General features: G+C 57.8%; 1 protein-coding gene across 6 annotated transcripts in view; it reads left to right on the top strand.

The window, feature by feature from the left end:
- The window catches only part of myo5aa (myosin VAa), a 243,849-nt gene that overhangs the window by 137,593 nt on the left and 89,139 nt on the right, over positions 1–17,117 (top strand). For all 6 annotated transcript variants that reach the window (XM_087981139.1, XM_087981135.1, XM_087981138.1 and 3 more), the window contains exon 15: positions 16,926–17,075. In XM_087981139.1, the coding sequence (XP_087837265.1) occupies positions 16,926–17,075 (150 nt within the window). The remainder of the gene's footprint in view (positions 1–16,925; positions 17,076–17,117) is intronic.

The raw sequence follows: 17,117 nt of genomic DNA, 5'->3' as shown, positions 1-17,117 counted from the left end.
GTGTGTGTCTGTGTGTGGTGTGTGTGTCTGTGTGTGTCGTGTGTGTCTGTGTGTGGTGTGTGTGTCTGTGTGTGGTGTGTGTGTCTGTGTGTGGTGTGTGTGTCTGTGTGTGGTGTGTGTGTCTGTGTGTGGTGTGTGTGTCTGTGTGTGTCTGTGTGTGGTGTGTGTGTCTGTGTATGTCTGTGTGTGGTGTGTGTGTCGTGTGTGTCTGTGTGTGGTGTGTGTGTCGTGTGTGTCTGTGTGTGTGTGTGTGTGTGTGGTGTGTGTGGTGTGTGGTGTGTGTGTGTGTGTGTGTGTGTGTGGTGTGTGTGTATGTCGGTGTAGTGTGTGTGGTGTGTGTGTATGTCGGTGTAGTGTGTGTGGTGTGTGTGTATGTCGGTGTAGTGTGTGTGTGGTGTGTGTGTATGTCTGTGTAGTGTGTGTGTATGGTGTGTGTGTATGTCTGTGTAGTGTGTGTGTGTGGTGTGTGTGTATGTCTGTGTAGTGTGTGTGTGTGGTGTGTGTGTATGTCTGTGTAGTGTGTGTGTGTGGTGTGTGTGTATGTCTGTGTAGTGTGTGTGTGTGGTGTGTGTGTATGTCTGTGTAGTGTGTGTGGTGGTGTGTGTGTATGTCTGTGTAGTGTGTGTGGTGGTGTGTGTGTATGTCTGTGTATGTCTGTGTGGTGGTGTGTGTGTCGTGTGTGTGTGTGTGTGTGTGGTGTGTGTGTCGTGTGTGTGTGATGTGTGTGTGTGTGGTGTGTGTGTATGTCTGTGTAGTGTGTGTGTGTGGTGTGTGTGTATGTCTGTGTAGTGTGTGTGGTGGTGTGTGTGTATGTCTGTGTATGTCTGTGTGGTGGTGTGTGTGTATGTCTGTGTGGTGGTGTGCGTGTATGTCTGTGTATGTCTGTGTGGTGGTGTGTGTGTATGTCTGTGTGGTGGTGTGCGTGTATGTCTGTGTATGTCTGTGTGGTGGTGTGCGTGTATGTCTGTGTATGTCTGTGTGGTGGTGTGCGTGTATGTCTGTGTATGTCTGTGTGGTGGTGTGCGTGTATGTCTGTGTATGTCTGTGTGGTGGTGTGTGTGTATGTCTGTGTGGTGGTGTGCGTGTATGTCTGTGTATGTCTGTGTGGTGGTGTGCGTGTATGTCTGTGTATGTCTGTGTGGTGGTGTGCGTGTATGTCTGTGTATGTCTGTGTGGTGGTGTGCGTGTATGTCTGTGTATGTCTGTGTGGTGGTGTGCGTGTATGTCTGTGTATGTCTGTGTGGTGGTGTGCGTGTATGTCTGTGTATGTCTGTGTGGTGGTGTGCGTGTATGTCTGTGTATGTCTGTGTGGTGGTGTGCGTGTATGTCTGTGTATGTCTGTGTGGTGGTGTGCGTGTATGTCTGTGTATGTCTGTGTGGTGGTGTGCGTGTATGTCTGTGTATGTCTGTGTGGTGGTGTGCGTGTATGTCTGTGTATGTCTGTGTGGTGGTGTGCGTGTATGTCTGTGTATGTCTGTGTGGTGGTGTGCGTGTATGTCTGTGTATGTCTGTGTGGTGGTGTGCGTGTATGTCTGTGTGGTGGTGTGCGTGTATGTCTGTGTATGTCTGTGTGGTGGTGTGCGTGTATGTCTGTGTATGTCTGTGTGGTGGTGTGCGTGTATGTCTGTGTATGTCTGTGTGGTGGTGTGCGTGTATGTCTGTGTGGTGGTGTGCGTGTATGTCTGTGTGGTGGTGTGCGTGTATGTCTGTGTGGTGGTGTGCGTGTATGTCTGTGTGGTGGTGTGCGTGTATGTCTGTGTGGTGGTGTGCGTGTATGTCTGTGTATGTCTGTGTGGTGGTGTGCGTGTATGTCTGTGTGGTGGTGTGCGTGTATGTCTGTGTATGTCTGTGTGGTGGTGTGCGTGTATGTCTGTGTGGTGGTGTGCGTGTATGTCTGTGTATGTCTGTGTGGTGGTGTGCGTGTATGTCTGTGTGGTGGTGTGCCTGTGTGTCTGTGTATGTCTGTGTGGTGGTGTGCGTGTATGTATGTCTGTGTGGTGGTGTGCCTGTGTGTCTGTGTATGTCTGTGTGGTGGTGTGCCTGTGTGTCTGTGTATGTCTGTGTGGTGGTGTGCCTGTGTGTCTGTGTGGTGGTGTGCCTGTGTGTCTGTGTATGTCTGTGTGGTGGTGTGCCTGTGTGTCTGTGTATGTCTGTGTGGTGCTGTGCCTGTGTGTCTGTGTATGTCTGTGTGGTGCTGTGCCTGTGTGTCTGTGTATGTCTGTGTGGTGCTGTGCCTGTGTGTCTGTGTATGTCTGTGTGGTGCTGTGCCTGTGTGTCTGTGTATGTCTGTGTGGTGGTGTGCCTGTGTGTCTGTGTATGTCTGTGTGGTGCTGTGCCTGTGTGTCTGTGTATGTCTGTGTGGTGCTGTGCCTGTGTGTCTGTGTATGTCTGTGTGGTGCTGTGCCTGTGTGTCTGTGTATGTCTGTGTGGTGCTGTGCCTGTGTGTCTGTGTATGTCTGTGTGGTGCTGTGCCTGTGTGTCTGTGTATGTCTGTGTGGTGCTGTGCCTGTGTGTCTGTGTATGTCTGTGTGGTGCTGTGCCTGTGTGTCTGTGTATGTCTGTGTGGTGCTGTGCCTGTGTGTCTGTGTATGTCTGTGTGGTGCTGTGCCTGTGTGTCTGTGTATGTCTGTGTGGTGCTGTGCCTGTGTGTCTGTGTATGTCTGTGTGGTGCTGTGCCTGTGTGTCTGTGTATGTCTGTGTGGTGCTGTGCCTGTGTGTCTGTGTATGTCTGTGTGGTGCTGTGCCTGTGTGTCTGTGTATGTCTGTGTGGTGCTGTGCCTGTGTGTCTGTGTATGTCTGTGTGGTGGTGTGCCTGTGTGTCTGTGTATGTCTGTGTGGTGGTGTGCCTGTGTGTCTGTGTGTGTCTGTGTGGTGGTGTGCCTGTGTGTCTGTGTATGTCTGCGTGCCTGTGTGCGCGCGCTGTGTGTATGCCTGTGTCTGTGCGCGGGCGGTGTGTGTAGGTCTGCGTGCGCACGCGCGTGCTGTGTGTGTCTGTGTGTTTGCAAATGTGCTGTGTGTCTGTGTGTGTGCGTGCTGTGCCTGTCTCTGTGTGTATATGTCTGTGTGTGTAAACGTGCTGTGTGTCTGTCTGTTTGCGCTTTGTGTCTGTGTGTGTGCGCTTTGTATGCGTGCTGTGTCTCTGTGTGCGCGCGTGCTGTGTCTCTGTGTGCGCGCGTTCTGTGTCTCTGTGTGTGTGCGCATGCTGTGTCTCTGTGTGTGTGTATGCGGGCTGTGTCTGTGTGTGTGCGCGTGCTGTGTCTGTGTGTGCGCGCGCGTGCTGTGTCTGTGTGTGCGCGCGCGTGCTGTGTCTGTGTGTGCGCGCGTGTGCTGTGTCTGTGTGTGTGTGCGCGTGCTGTGTCTGTGTGCGTGCAGTGTCTGTGTGTGCGCGCTGTGTGTATGCCTGTCTGTGTGCGCGCTGTGTATATGCCTGTCTGTGTGCGCGCTGTGTGTATGCCTGTCTGTGTGCGCGCTGTGTGTATGCCTGTCTGTGTGCGCGCTGTGTGTATGCCTGTCTGTGTGCGCGCTGTGTGTAAGCCTGTCTGTGTGCGCGCTGTGTTTATGCCTGTCTGTGTGCGCGCTGTGTGTATGCCTGTCTGTGTGCGCGCTGTGTGTATGCCTGTCTGTGTGCGCGCTGTGTGTATGCCTGTCTGTGTGCGCGCTGTGTGTATGCCTGTCTGTGTGCGCGCTGTGTGTATGCCTGTCTGTGTGCGCGCTGTGTGTATGCCTGTCTGTGTGCGCGCTGTGTGTATGCCTGTCTGTGTGCGCGCTGTGTGTATGCCTGTCTGTGTGCGCGGGCGGTGTGTGTAGGTCTGTGTGCGCGCGCGCGTGCTGTGTGTAGGTCTGCGTGCGCACGCGCGTGCTGTGTGTGTCTGTGTGTTTGCAAATGTGCTGTGTGTCTCTGTGTGTGTGCGTGCTGTGCCTGTCTCTGTGTGTATATGTCTGTGCGTGTAAACGTGCTGTGTGTCTGTCTGTGTGCGCTTTGTGTCTGTGTGTGTGCGCTTTGTGTGCGTTTTGTGTCTGTGTGTGCGCGCGTGCTGTGTCTCTGTGCGCGTGCTGTGTCTCTGTGTGTGTGCGCGTGCTGTGTCTCTGTGTGTGTGCGCGTGCTGTGTCTCTGTGTGTGTATGCGGGCTGTGTCTGTGTGTGCGCGCGTGCTGTGTCTCTGTGTGTGCGTGTTCTGTGTCTCTGTGTGTGTGCGCGTGCTGTGTCTCTGTGTGTGTGTGTGGGCTGTGTCTGTGTGTGTGCGCGCGTGCTGTGTCTGTGTGTGCGCGCGTGCTGTGTCTGTGTGCGCGCGCGTGCTGTGTCTGTGTGCGCGCGCGTGCTGTGTCTGTGTGTGCGCGCGCGTGCTGTGTCTGTGTGTGTGTGCGCGCGCGCGCTGTGTGTCTGTGTGCGTACTGTGTCTGTGTGAGTGCGCGCATGCTGCGTCTGTCTGTGTGTGCGCGTGCTGTTGTCTGTGTGTGTGCGCGTGCTGTTTGTGTGTGTGCGCGTGCTGTTGTCTGTGTGTGTGCGCGTGCTGTGTCTGTGTGTGCGCGTGCTGTGTCTGTGTGTGCGCGTGCTGTGTCTGTGTGTGCGCGCGTGCTGTGTCTGTGTGTGCGCGCGTGCTGTGTCTGTGTGTGCGCGCGTGCTGTGTCTGTGTGTGCGCGTGCTGTGTCTGTGTGTGTGCGCGTGCTGTGTCTGTGTGTGTGCGCGTGCTGTGTCTGTGTGTGTGCGCGTGCTGTGTCTGTGTGTGTGCGCGTGCTGTGTGTGTGTGTGTGCGCGTGCTGTGTCTGTGTGTGTGCGCGTGCTGTGTCTGTGTGTGTGCGCGTGCTGTGTCAGTGTGTGTGCGCGTGCTGTGTCAGTGTGTGTGCGCGTGCTGTGTCAGTGTGTGTGCGCGTGCTGTGTCAGTGTGTGTGCGCGTGCTGTGTCAGTGTGTGTGCGCGTGCTGTGTCAGTGTGTGTGCGCGTGCTGTGTCAGTGTGTGTGCGCGTGCTGTGTCAGTGTGTGTGCGCGTGCTGTGTCAGTGTGTGTGCGCGTGCTGTGTCAGTGTGTGTGCGCGTGCTGTGTCAGTGTGTGTGCGCGTGCTGTGTCAGTGTGTGTGCGCGTGCTGTGTCAGTGTGTGTGCGCGTGCTGTGTCAGTGTGTGTGCGCGTGCTGTGTCAGTGTGTGTGCGCGTGCTGTGTCAGTGTGTGTGCGCGTGCTGTGTCAGTGTGTGTGCGCGTGCTGTGTCAGTGTGTGTGCGCGTGCTGTGTCAGTGTGTGTGCGCGTGCTGTGTCAGTGTGTGTGCGCGTGCTGTGTCAGTGTGTGTGCGCGTGCTGTGTCAGTGTGTGTGCGCGTGCTGTGTCAGTGTGTGTGCGCGTGCTGTGTCAGTGTGTGTGCGCGTGCTGTGTCAGTGTGTGTGCGCGTGCTGTGTCAGTGTGTGTGCGCGTGCTGTGTCAGTGTGTGTGCGCGTGCTGTGTCAGTGTGTGTGCGCGTGCTGTGTCAGTGTGTGTGCGCGTGCTGTGTCAGTGTGTGTGCGCGTGCTGTGTCAGTGTGTGTGCGCGTGCTGTGTCAGTGTGTGTGCGCGTGCTGTGTCAGTGTGTGTGCGCGTGCTGTGTCAGTGTGTGTGCGCGTGCTGTGTCAGTGTGTGTGCGCGTGCTGTGTCAGTGTGTGTGCGCGTGCTGTGTCAGTGTGTGTGCGCGTGCTGTGTCAGTGTGTGTGCGCGCGTGCTGTGTCAGTGTGTGTGCGCGCGTGCTGTGTCAGTGTGTGTGCGCGCGTGCTGTGTCAGTGTGTGTGCGCGCGTGCTGTGTCAGTGTGTGTGCGCGCGTGCTGTGTCAGTGTGTGTGCGCGCGTGCTGTGTCAGTGTGTGTGCGCGCGTGCTGTGTCAGTGTGTGTGCGCGCGTGCTGTGTCAGTGTGTGTGCGCGCGTGCTGTGTCAGTGTGTGTGCGCGCGTGCTGTGTCAGTGTGTGTGCGCGCGTGCTGTGTCAGTGTGTGTGCGCGCGTGCTGTGTCAGTGTGTGTGCGCGCGTGCTGTGTCAGTGTGTGTGCGCGCGTGCTGTGTCAGTGTGTGTGCGCGCGTGCTGTGTCAGTGTGTGTGCGCGCGTGCTGTGTCAGTGTGTGTGCGCGCGTGCTGTGTCAGTGTGTGTGCGCGCGTGCTGTGTCAGTGTGTGTGCGCGCGTGCTGTGTCAGTGTGTGTGCGCGCGTGCTGTGTCAGTGTGTGTGCGCGCGTGCTGTGTCAGTGTGTGTGCGCGCGTGCTGTGTCAGTGTGTGTGCGCGCGTGCTGTGTCAGTGTGTGTGCGCGCGTGCTGTGTCAGTGTGTGTGCGCGCGTGCTGTGTCAGTGTGTGTGCGCGCGTGCTGTGTCAGTGTGTGTGCGCGCGTGCTGTGTCAGTGTGTGTGCGCGCGTGCTGTGTCAGTGTGTGTGCGCGCGTGCTGTGTCAGTGTGTGTGCGCGCGTGCTGTGTCAGTGTGTGTGCGCGCGTGCTGTGTCAGTGTGTGTGCGCGCGTGCTGTGTCAGTGTGTGTGCGCGCGTGCTGTGTCAGTGTGTGTGCGCGCGTGCTGTGTCAGTGTGTGTGCGCGCGTGCTGTGTCAGTGTGTGTGCGCGCGTGCTGTGTCAGTGTGTGTGCGCGCGTGCTGTGTCAGTGTGTGTGCGCGCGTGCTGTGTCAGTGTGTGTGCGCGCGTGCTGTGTCAGTGTGTGTGCGCGCGTGCTGTGTCAGTGTGTGTGCGCGCGTGCTGTGTCAGTGTGTGTGCGCGCGTGCTGTGTCAGTGTGTGTGCGCGCGTGCTGTGTCAGTGTGTGTGCGCGCGTGCTGTGTCAGTGTGTGTGCGCGCGTGCTGTGTCAGTGTGTGTGCGCGCGTGCTGTGTCAGTGTGTGTGCGCGCGTGCTGTGTCAGTGTGTGTGCGCGCGTGCTGTGTCAGTGTGTGTGCGCGCGTGCTGTGTCAGTGTGTGTGCGCGCGTGCTGTGTCAGTGTGTGTGCGCGCGTGCTGTGTCAGTGTGTGTGCGCGCGTGCTGTGTCAGTGTGTGTGCGCGCGTGCTGTGTCAGTGTGTGTGCGCGCGTGCTGTGTCAGTGTGTGTGCGCGCGTGCTGTGTCAGTGTGTGTGCGCGCGTGCTGTGTCAGTGTGTGTGCGCGCGTGCTGTGTCTGTGTGTGTGCGCGCGTGCTGTGTCTGTGTGTGTGCGCGCGTGCTGTGTCTGTGTGTGTGCGCGCGTGCTGTGTCTGTGTGTGCGCGCGTGCTGTGTCTGTGTGTGTGCGTGCGCGTGCTGTGTCTGTGTGTGCGCGTGCTGTTTCTGTGCGCGCGTGCTCTGTCTGTGTGTGCGCGCGTGCTGTGTCTGTGTGTGTGCGTGCGCGTGCTGTGTCTGTGTGTGCGCGTTCTGTGTCTGTGTGCGCGTGCTGTTTCTGTGCGCGCGTGCTCTGTCTGTGTGTGCGCGCGTGCTGTGTCAGTGTGTGCGCGCGTGCTGTGTCAGTGTGTGTGCGCGCGTGCTGTGTCAGTGTGTGTGCGCGCGTGCTGTGTCAGTGTGTGTGCGCGCGTGCTGTGTCAGTGTGTGTGCGCGCGTGCTGTGTCAGTGTGTGCGCGTGCTGTGTCTGTGTGTGTGCGCGTGCTGTGTCTGTGTGTGTGCGTGCGCGTGCTGTGTCTGTGTGTGCGCGTTCTGTGTCTGTGTGCGCGTGCTGTTTCTGTGTCTGTGTGCACGCGTGCTGTGTCTGTGCGCGCGTGCTCTGTCAGTGTGTGCGCGCGTGCTGTGTCAGTGTGTGCGCGCGTGCTGTGTCAGTGTGTGTGCGCGCGTGCTGTGTCAGTGTGTGTGCGCGCGTGCTGTGTCAGTGTGTGTGCGCGCGTGCTGTGTCAGTGTGTGTGCGCGCGTGCTGTGTCAGTGTGTGTGCGCGCGTGCTGTGTCAGTGTGTGTGCGCGCGTGCTGTGTCAGTGTGTGTGCGCGCGTGCTGTGTCAGTGTGTGTGCGCGCGTGCTGTGTCAGTGTGTGTGCGCGCGTGCTGTGTCAGTGTGTGTGCGCGCGTGCTGTGTCAGTGTGTGTGCGCGCGTGCTGTGTCTGTGTGTGCGCGCGTGCTGTGTCTGTGTGTGCGCGCGTGCTGTGTCTGTGTGTGTGCGTGCGCGTGCTGTGTCTGTGTGTGCGCGTTCTGTGTCTGTGTGCGCGTGCTGTTTCTGTGCGCGCGTGCTCTGTCTGTGTGTGCGCGCGTGCCGTGTCAGTGTGTGCGCGCGTGCTGTGTCAGTGTGTGTGCGCGCGTGCTGTGTCAGTGTGTGTGCGCGCGTGCTGTGTCAGTGTGTGTGCGCGCGTGCTGTGTCAGTGTGTGTGCGCGCGTGCTGTGTCAGTGTGTGTGCGCGCGTGCTGTGTCAGTGTGTGTGCGCGCGTGCTGTGTCAGTGTGTGTGCGCGCGTGCTGTGTCAGTGTGTGCGCGTGCTGTGTCTGTGTGTGTGCGCGTGCTGTGTCTGTGTGTGTGCGTGCGCGTGCTGTGTCTGTGTGTGCGCGTTCTGTGTCTGTGTGCGCGTGCTGTTTCTGTGTCTGTGTGCACGCGTGCTGTGTCTGTGCGCGCGTGCTCTGTCAGTGTGTGCGCGCGTGCTGTGTCAGTGTGTGCGCGCGTGCTGTGTCAGTGTGTGTGCGCGCGTGCTGTGTCAGTGTGTGTGCGCGCGTGCTGTGTCAGTGTGTGTGCGCGCGTGCTGTGTCAGTGTGTGTGCGCGCGTGCTGTGTCAGTGTGTGTGCGCGCGTGCTGTCTGTGTGCGCGTGCTGTGTCTGTGTGTGTGCGCGTGCTGTGTCTGTGTGTGTGCGCGTGCTGTGTCTGTGTGTGTGCGTGCGCGTGCTGTGTCTGTGTGTGCGCGTTCTGTGTCTGTGTGCGCGTGCTGTTTCTGTGTCTGTGTGCACACGTGCTGTGTCTGTGCGCGCGTGCTCTGTCTGTGTGTGCGCGCGTGCTGTGTCAGTGTGTGCGCGCGTGCTGTGTCAGTGTGTGTGCGCGCGTGCTGTGTCAGTGTGTGTGCGCGCGTGCTGTGTCAGTGTGTGTGCGCGCGTGCTGTGTCAGTGTGTGTGCGCGCGTGCTGTGTCAGTGTGTGTGCGCGCGTGCTGTGTCAGTGTGTGTGCGCGCGTGCTGTGTCTGTGTGTGCGCGTGCTGTGTCTGTGTGTGTGCGCGTGCTGTGTCTGTGTGTGTGCGTGCGCGTGCTGTGTCTGTGTGTGCGCGTTCTGTATCTGTGTGCGCGTGCTGTTTCTGTGTCTGTGTGCACGCGTGCTGTGTCTGTGCGCGCGCGCTCTGTCTGTGTGTGCGCGCGTGCTCTGTCTGTGTGTGCGCGCGTGCTGTGTCTGTGTGTGCGCGCGTACTGTGTCTGTGTGCGCGCGTGCTGTGTCTGTGTGTGTGCGCGTGCTGTGTCTGTGTGTGCGCATGCTGTGTCTGTCTGTGTGTGCGCGTGCTGTGCCTGTGTGTGTGCGCGTGCTCTGTCTGTGTGTGCGCATGCTGTGTGCGTGCTGTGTCTGTGTGTGCGCGCGCGTGCTGCGTCTCTGTGTGCGCGCGTGCTGTTGTCTGTGTGTGCGCGCGTGCTGTCCGTGTGTGCGCGTGCTGTGTCTGTGTGTGTGCGCGTGCTGTTGTCTGTGTGTGTGCGCGTGCTGTGTCTGTGTGTGTGCGCGCGTGCTGTGTCTGTGTGTGTGCGCGTGCTGTGTCTGTGTGTGTGCGCGTGCTGTGTCTGTGTGTGTGCGCGTGCTGTGTCTGTGTGTGCGCGTGCTGTGTCTGTGTGTGCGCGTGCTGTGTCTGTGTGCGCGTGCTGTGTCTGTGTGCGCGTGCTGTGTCTGTGTGCGTGCGCGTGCTGTGTGTGCGTGTGCTGTGTCTGTGTGTGTGCGTGTGCTGTGTCTGTGTGTGTGCGTGTGCTGTGTCTGTGTGTGTGCGCGTGCTGTGTCTGTGTGTGTGCGCGTGCTGTGTCTGTGTGTGCGCGTGCTGTGTCTGTGTGTGTGCGCGTGCTGTGTCTGTGTGTGTGCGCGTGCTGTGTCTGTGTGTGTGCGCGTGCTGTGTCTGTGTGTGTGCGCGTGCTGTGTCTGTGTGTGTGCGCGTGCTGTGTCTGTGTGTGTGCGCGTGCTGTGTGTGTGTGTGTGCGCGTGCTTTGTCTGTGTGTGCGCGTGCTTTGTCTGTGTGTGCGCGTGCTGTGTCTGTGTGTGCGCGTGCTGTGTCTGTATGTGTGCGCGTGCTGTGTCAGTGTGTGTGCGCGTGCTGTGTCTGTGTGTGTGCGCTTGCTGTCTGTGTGTATGCGTGTGCTGTGTCTGTGTGTGTGCGCGTGCTGTGTCTGTGTGTGTGCGCGTGCTGTGTGTGTGCGCGTGCTGTGTCTGTGTGTGTGCGCGTGCTTTGTCTGTGTGTGCGCGTGCTGTGTCTGTGTGTGCGCGTGCTGTGTCTGTGTGCGCGTGCTGTGTCTGTGTGTGCGCGTGCTGTGTCTGTGTGTGTGCGCGTGCTGTGTCTGTGTGTGTGCGCGTGCTGTGTCTGTGTGTGCGCGCGTGCTGTGTCTGTGTGTGCGCGCGTGCTGTGTCTGTGTGCGCGCGCGTGCTGTGTCTGTGTGCGCGCGCGTGCTGTGTCTGTGTGCGCGCGCGCGTGCTGTGTCTGTGTGTGTGTGCGCGCGCGCGCGCGCTGTGTGTCTGTGTGCGTACTGTGTCTGTGTGACTGCGCGCATGCTGCGTCTGTCTGTGTGTGCGCGTGCTGTTGTCTGTGTGTGTGCGCGTGCTGTTGTCTGTGTGTGTGCGCGTGCTGTTGTCTGTGTGTGTGCGCGTGCTGTTGTCTGTGTGTGTGCGCGTGCTGTTGTCTGTGTGTGCGCGTGCTGTATCTGTGTGTGCGCGCGTGCTGTGTCGGTGTGTCTGTGCGCGCGTGCTGTGTGTGTGTGTGCGTGTGCGCGCGCGTGCTCTGTGTCTGTGCCGTACCTGCGTGCGTGCTGTGCCTGTGTGTGCGCGCGCTTGCTGTGCCTGTGTGTGCGTGCGCGCTTGCTGTGCCTGTGTGTGCGCGCGCGTGCTGTGTCTGTGTGCGCGCGCGTGCAGTGCCTGTGTGTGTGCGCGCGTGCTGTGCCTGTGTGTGTGCGCGCGTGCTGTGCCTGTGTGTGCGCGCGTGCTGTGCCTGTGTGTGCGTGCGTGCTGTGCCTGTGTGTGCGCGCGTGCTGTGTCTGTGTGTGCGCGCGCGTGCTGTGTCTGTGTGCGCGCGCGTGCTGTGTCTGTGTGTCCGCGCGCGTGCTGTGTCTGTGTGTGCGCGCGCGTGCTGTGTCTGTGTGTGCGCGCGCGTGCTGTGTCTGTGTGTGCGCGCGCGAGCTGTGTCTGTGTGTGCGCGCGCGCGTGCTGTGTCTGTGTGTGCGCGTGCGCATGCTGTGTCTGTGTGCGCGCGCGTGCTGTGTCTGTGTGTGCGCGCGCGCGCGTGCTGTGTCTGCGTGTGCGCGCGCGCGCGTGCTGTGTCTGTGTGTGCGCGCGCGTGCTGTGTCTGTGTGCGCGCGCGTGCTGTGTCTGTGTGTGCGCGCGTGCTGTGTCTGTGTGTGCGCGCGCGTGCTGTGTCTGTGTGTGCGCGCGCGTGCTGTGTCTGTGTGTGCGCGCGTGCTGTGTCTGTGTGCGCGCGTGCTGTGTCTGTGTGTGCGCGCGTGCTGTGTCTGTGTGTGCGCGCGTGCTGTGTCTGTGTGTGCGCGCGTGCTGTGTCTGTATGTGCGCGCGTGCTGTGTCTGTGTGTGCGCGCGTGCTGTGCCTGTGTGTGTGTTCGCGCGCGTGCTGTGCCTGTGTGTGTGTTCGCGCGCGTGCTGTGTGTGTATGTGCGTGTGCTGTGTGTGTGTGCCGTGCCTGCGCGCGTGCTGTGCCTGTGTGTGTGCGCGCACGTGCTGTGCCTGTGTGTGCGCGTGCGTGCTGTGCCTGTGTGTGTGTGCGCACGTGCTGTGCCTGTGTGTGTGTGCGCACGTGCTGTGCCTGTGTGTGTGTGCGCACGTGCTGTGCCTGTCTGTGTGTGTGCGTGCTGTGCCTGTGTGTGCGCGTGCGTGCTGTGCCTGTGTGTGTGTGCGCACGTGCTGTGCCTGTGTGTGTGTGTGCGCACGTGCTGTGCCTGTGTGTGTGTGCGCGCGTGCTGTGCCTGTGTGTGTGTGCGCGCGTGCTGTGCCTGTGTGTGCGCGCGCGTGCTGTGCCTGTGTGTGCGCGCGCGTGCTGTGCCTGTGTGTGTGTGCGCACGTGCTGTGCCTGTGTGTGTGTGCGCACGTGCTTTGCCTGTGTGTGCGCGCACGTGCTGTGCCTGTGTGTGTGCGCACGTGCTGTGCCTGTGTGTGTGTGCGCACGTGCTTTGCCTGTGTGTGCGCGCGCGTGCTTTGCCTGTGTGTGTGCGCGCGTGCTGTGCCTGTGTGTGTGTGCGCGCGTGCTGTGCCTGTGTGTGTGTGCGCGCGTGCTGTGCCTGTGTGTGTGTGCGCGCGTGCTGTGCCTGTGTGTGTGTGCGCGCGTGCTGTGCCTGTGTGTGTGTGCGCGCGTGCTGTGCCTGTGTGTGCGTGCGCGCGTGCTGTGCCTGTGTGTGCGCGCGCGCGTGCTGTGCCTGTGTGTGCGCGCGCGCGTGCTGTGCCTGTGTGTGCGCGCGCGTGCTGTGCCTGTGTGTGCGCGCGCGTGCTGTGCCTGTGTGTGCGCGCGCGCATGCTGTGCCTGTGTGCGCGCGTGCTGTGCCTGTGTGCGCGCGCGCGCGTGCTGTGCCTGTGTGTGCGCGCGCGCGCTGTGCCTGTGTGTGCGCGCGCGCGCTGTGCCTGTGTGTGCGTGTGCGCGCGCTGTGCCTGTGTGTGCGCGTGCAGTGCCTGTGTGTGTGCGCGCGTGCTGTGCCTGTGTGTGCGCGCGTGCTGTGCCTGTGTGTGCGGGCGCGTGCTGTGCCTGTGTGTGCGGGCGCGTGCTGTGCCTGTGTGTGCGGGCGCGTGCTGTGCCTGTGTGTGCGGGCGCGTGCTGTGCCTGTGTGCGGGCGCGTGCTGTGCCTGTGTGCGCGCGCGTGCTGTGTCTGTGTGTGCGCGCGCGTGCTGTGTCTGTGTGTGCGCGCGCGTGCTGTGTCTGTGTGTGCGCGCGCGTGCTGTGTCTGTGTGTGCGCGCGCGTGCTGTGTCTGTGTGTGCGCGCGTGCTGTGTCTGTGTGCGCGCGCGTGCTGTGTCTGTGTGCGCGCGCGTGCTGTGTCTGTGGGCGCGCGCGTGCTGTGTCTGTGGGCGCGCGCGTGCTGTGTCTGTGGGCGCGCGCGTGCTGTGTCTGTGTGTGTGTGCGCGCGTGCTGTGTCTGTGGGCGCGCGCGTGCTGTGTCTGTGTGTGTGTGCGCGTGTGCTGTGTCTGTGTGTGCGCGCGCGTGCTGTGTCTGTGTGTGCGCGCGCGTGCTGTGTCTGTCTGCGCGCGCGTGCTGTGTCTGTCTGCGCGCGTGCTGTGTCTGTGTGCGCGCGTGCTGTGTCTGTGTGCGCGCGCGTGCTGTGTCTGTGTGCGCACGCGTGCTGTGTCTGTGTGCGCGCGCTGTGTCTGTGTGTGCGCGCGCGCGCATGCTGTGTCTGTGTCTGTCTGTCTGTGTGCACATGCTTTGTGTGTGTGTGTTGTGTGTGCATGCTTTGTGTCTGAGAATAAAAGAGGGAGCAGGAGAGAAAGAGACAGGAATAGGGGCGTTCCTTATTGGGTTGTTGAGTATATAAATCAGCTAGCTGTCTCCATCTCATAAATATCTCTGCCCTCTTTTGAGAAGCCTCCCAGTGCAGTTTCCTGCCCCCCACCCCACCTCACCCCAGCCCAACTCACTTCTGTCAAGTCAGCCATCCTGAAGCAAGGATACTTGGCCTTTGATTTCAAGAAATCCTGCATTATCATTAGTTATGTAGAATTGGTATTAAGGGGTAGTGACTATTGGTGGAACATTATTGCAGTGAAAGGGAGAATGCGCAGGAGAGAGAGTGAGAGACAGAAACTCCAAACGCTGGCCACTGTGCTGTTTTTATTTGGTTATGTTTTCTGATTCAATGCTGATTGCTACGTTTCTTTTGTCCTGTTTGATGCACATGGATGTTGACTCCTCAGAAGGTAAAAGTTTTACAAACTGGAAATTTTTTATCTCTGGCTGTTGCATGAGATGGAAAGCCCCAGGGCTGCGCTGTTCTAGCAACCAAGAAGGATATGGCTTGATCTGTCTGCTGCATGAGACTATTGAATAGAGACATTAGTGCCCTCATCAGCCTCACTATAATCCACCTTATCTATAAATACGGTGGATTTTTAAATATGCATGCTTATTTTGGCTGTCCTTGAGCTCAGTCAGTAGTTTCACTATCCTGAATGATACAAAAAATATTTTTAAAAAAGGAAGCCTAGAAGATTTATCTCTTCAAGCTACCCTGCCATTCAGTATAATCATGGATGGTCCACTCATTGTCTCACCAGCATTCCATTGCCTTTGATTCCCTGAAAGTCTGCTGATCTCTGCCTTGAATTTCCTCACTAATGGAGCATCTACAACCCTTTCGGGTGTTGATAATTCCACAGGTATCAAGTCCCCTGAGTGAAGACCTTTCTTCTCATTTCAGTCCTATACAATTGACCTCTTCGCCTGAGACGGCGTCCCCCTTGCTCACAATTCCTAACAGAGTCTTAGAGCTCCTCTTGCATGAGTGTCCCGTCCAGTTGGGGTGATGTAAAGGTGGATTTGTAACAGGTCTTAGTCACTAGGCCAGCATTGAGATGCTAAACACTCAAAACCAACTCCTCTGTCAGCAGCTGTTGATGGTATTTCTGACACCGGCCTACTGCCAACCAGCTGCTGTCTGCACAGCTCAGATCCATGTTCCCAAGAGGAATATCAGGATTACTGTACTAATGTCCTCAGAACATTTCTGAAGAGATCAAATACAGCCATTGCCTCTGGGAGGGTCTGGCTTGTGACAAAGAAGAATCATTCGGGAAGGCAGTCAGCACATCGAGAGACTTCATTAGGGATGTGTATGAGTGATGTTGAGTTATCAGAGGCAGCCCGAAGCCTGTCTTCCCCCATCCTTCCTGTACCACTTACCCTCTGTGCGACAGAGTTGGCAGATTCAGCGTTGGACTCCTTGCCAGCTCTGAACCTGTCGAAGCAGAGTGGACACGGTGCTCGACCCGGAGAGACTGTAAGATAGCAAATGGAGCTTACCAAGAAGTGCAAGTGTGAAGGATGAGGACAAAATGAAACTGCGTGATGACGTCGTCCCTCTGCCTCCTCTCCAAGCAAAACCACCGAAGAAATGGCTATAAATCTGTACTTCAACATGACGCAGTGCTTTGAATAGAGAGGAGTTGTAATTTAGAGGGCACACAGAGTTCACTAAGTGGATTCCGTGTTTGATGCCTGCAAAATTGCCAGAAACACAGCAGCTTAATGATTGCCTTCTGTTGCTGACTGTACTCTGAATCTGTACTCTGCAATAAATCAGTGCTGGTATTGGATTGAATTTATTGTCATGTGGACCGAGGCACAGTGCAAAGCTTTGTCTTGTGAGCAATACAGGCAGATCACAGAGTTAAATAGCACAGATAAATAAATAATAGGTATTCTAAGTGTGTTTAGAAAGTTACAGTGAGATTTGAAAGGAACTTTCTCTGGAAGGAGTGAGTTGATTTTGCACCATCCCAGTGGAACATAGAATCCTGAAGATGTCATTTGCATTGTTGGAACTGGTGTGCAATCCTTGTCTCAGTGCGTGAGGACAGTGTATATTTGGGTCAAGATTAGAGTAACGATGAAGGGCTTTTGCCCGAACCGTTGATTTTCCTGCTCCTCGGATGCTGCCTGACCTGCTGTGCTTTTCCAGCACCGTCTAATCTTGACTCTAATCTCCAGCATCTGCAGTACCCACTTCTGCCTAGTCTATATTTGGAGCCTGTCCCTTCACTGGAAGCCTTTAACTCTGTGCTGCCTGCCTCTGCTTGCTGGTAGATAGTTTCAAATCAGCTCGATTCAGAGATGTTCTTACGCAAAGCTGGAGTAGGTAGCACTTGAACCCGGGTCTCCTGATCCAAAGGTAGGGACTCTACCATTGCACCACATAAGCCCCTTCTCTGCTTTCTGGTTGAAAAAAAAAGAACCTGAAGCATTGCAGCTCTCCTCCTGTGATCAAATATCTTGAGGTGAGTTGTTAATGAGAATTTCAGGTCAAAATTAGACCTGATCAACAGTCAGTTGGGTTCTTTGTGAATTAGGGTCGAGTGTGTGTCGTTGAGTAAGCGCAGCAGGTCAGGGAGCATCCGAGGAGCAGGAGAACCGACGTTTCAGGCATAAGCCATTCATCAGGAATGGGGCTGAGAGATAAATGGGAGGGGGGTGTGGTTGGGGGGAAGGTAGTTGAGAAAGCGATAGGTGGATGAAGGTGAGGGAGAAGGTGATAGGTGGAGTGATGGACAGGTCCAGACGGCGCTGCCGAGTTGGAGGCTTGGGACAGAGATAATGTGGGGGGAGGGGAAATCAGGAAGCTGTTGAAATCCACATCGATCCTGTGTGGTTGCAGGGTTCCAGTGTGGGATATGAGGCGTTCTTCCACCGTGCATTGGGTGGGAACGGTTTGGCGGTGGAGGAGGCCCAGGACCTGCATGTCCTTGATGGAGTGGGAGGGAGAGTTGAAGTGTTCAGCCGCTGGGTGATGGGGTTGGTAGGTGTGGGTATCCCAGAGACGTTCTCTGAAACGATCCGCAAGATGGCGCCCTGTCTCCCCGATGTAGAGGAGACCGCACCGGGTGCAACATCCGTCAAAGATCTACCTGTACCTCTACCAATGTCATCTGCTGGGTTTCTGTGCTGTAATTTCAGTGTTTTTCTATTTAGGATCATTGAGCGGTTAATTGGGTCGGTGCACAAATTGAATCTTTGTCTTTTCTAAAAGCCAATTATAGGATTGCTGCCCCATTAAAATGTTGACTGTGGGTCTGCAGCATCAGCCGACCCAGTGCCTGGTTTCTTGGGTGTGAGTTTTCGGAACAAAGGGTTAAGGATTTGCTGATGTGAAATTTTTCTCTGCTTGTTCTTGCGATTCACACCAAACCAGTTGAATCTTCTCGCGGAGCTCTTCCAAGATGAGAAACCGGCCACCAGCCCTACTGAAGGACGTCCCCCTGTTACCAGGGCAACTGTGAAATCGGCCAAGCCTCGATCACTGCAGGCCAGCAAGGAGCACAAGAAATCAGTGGGACACCAGGTAAGACTGGCACTTAGCTTGAGGTGGCTCAGTAATTGGGGT

Source organism: Chiloscyllium plagiosum, unplaced genomic scaffold (assembly GCF_037043375.1).
Source record: "Chiloscyllium plagiosum isolate Xiang-an unplaced genomic scaffold, Cpla_swu_hap1 HiC_scaffold_39, whole genome shotgun sequence".
NCBI lineage: Eukaryota > Metazoa > Chordata > Chondrichthyes > Orectolobiformes > Hemiscylliidae > Chiloscyllium > Chiloscyllium plagiosum.
This window is presented reverse-complemented; position numbering and strand designations above follow the sequence as displayed.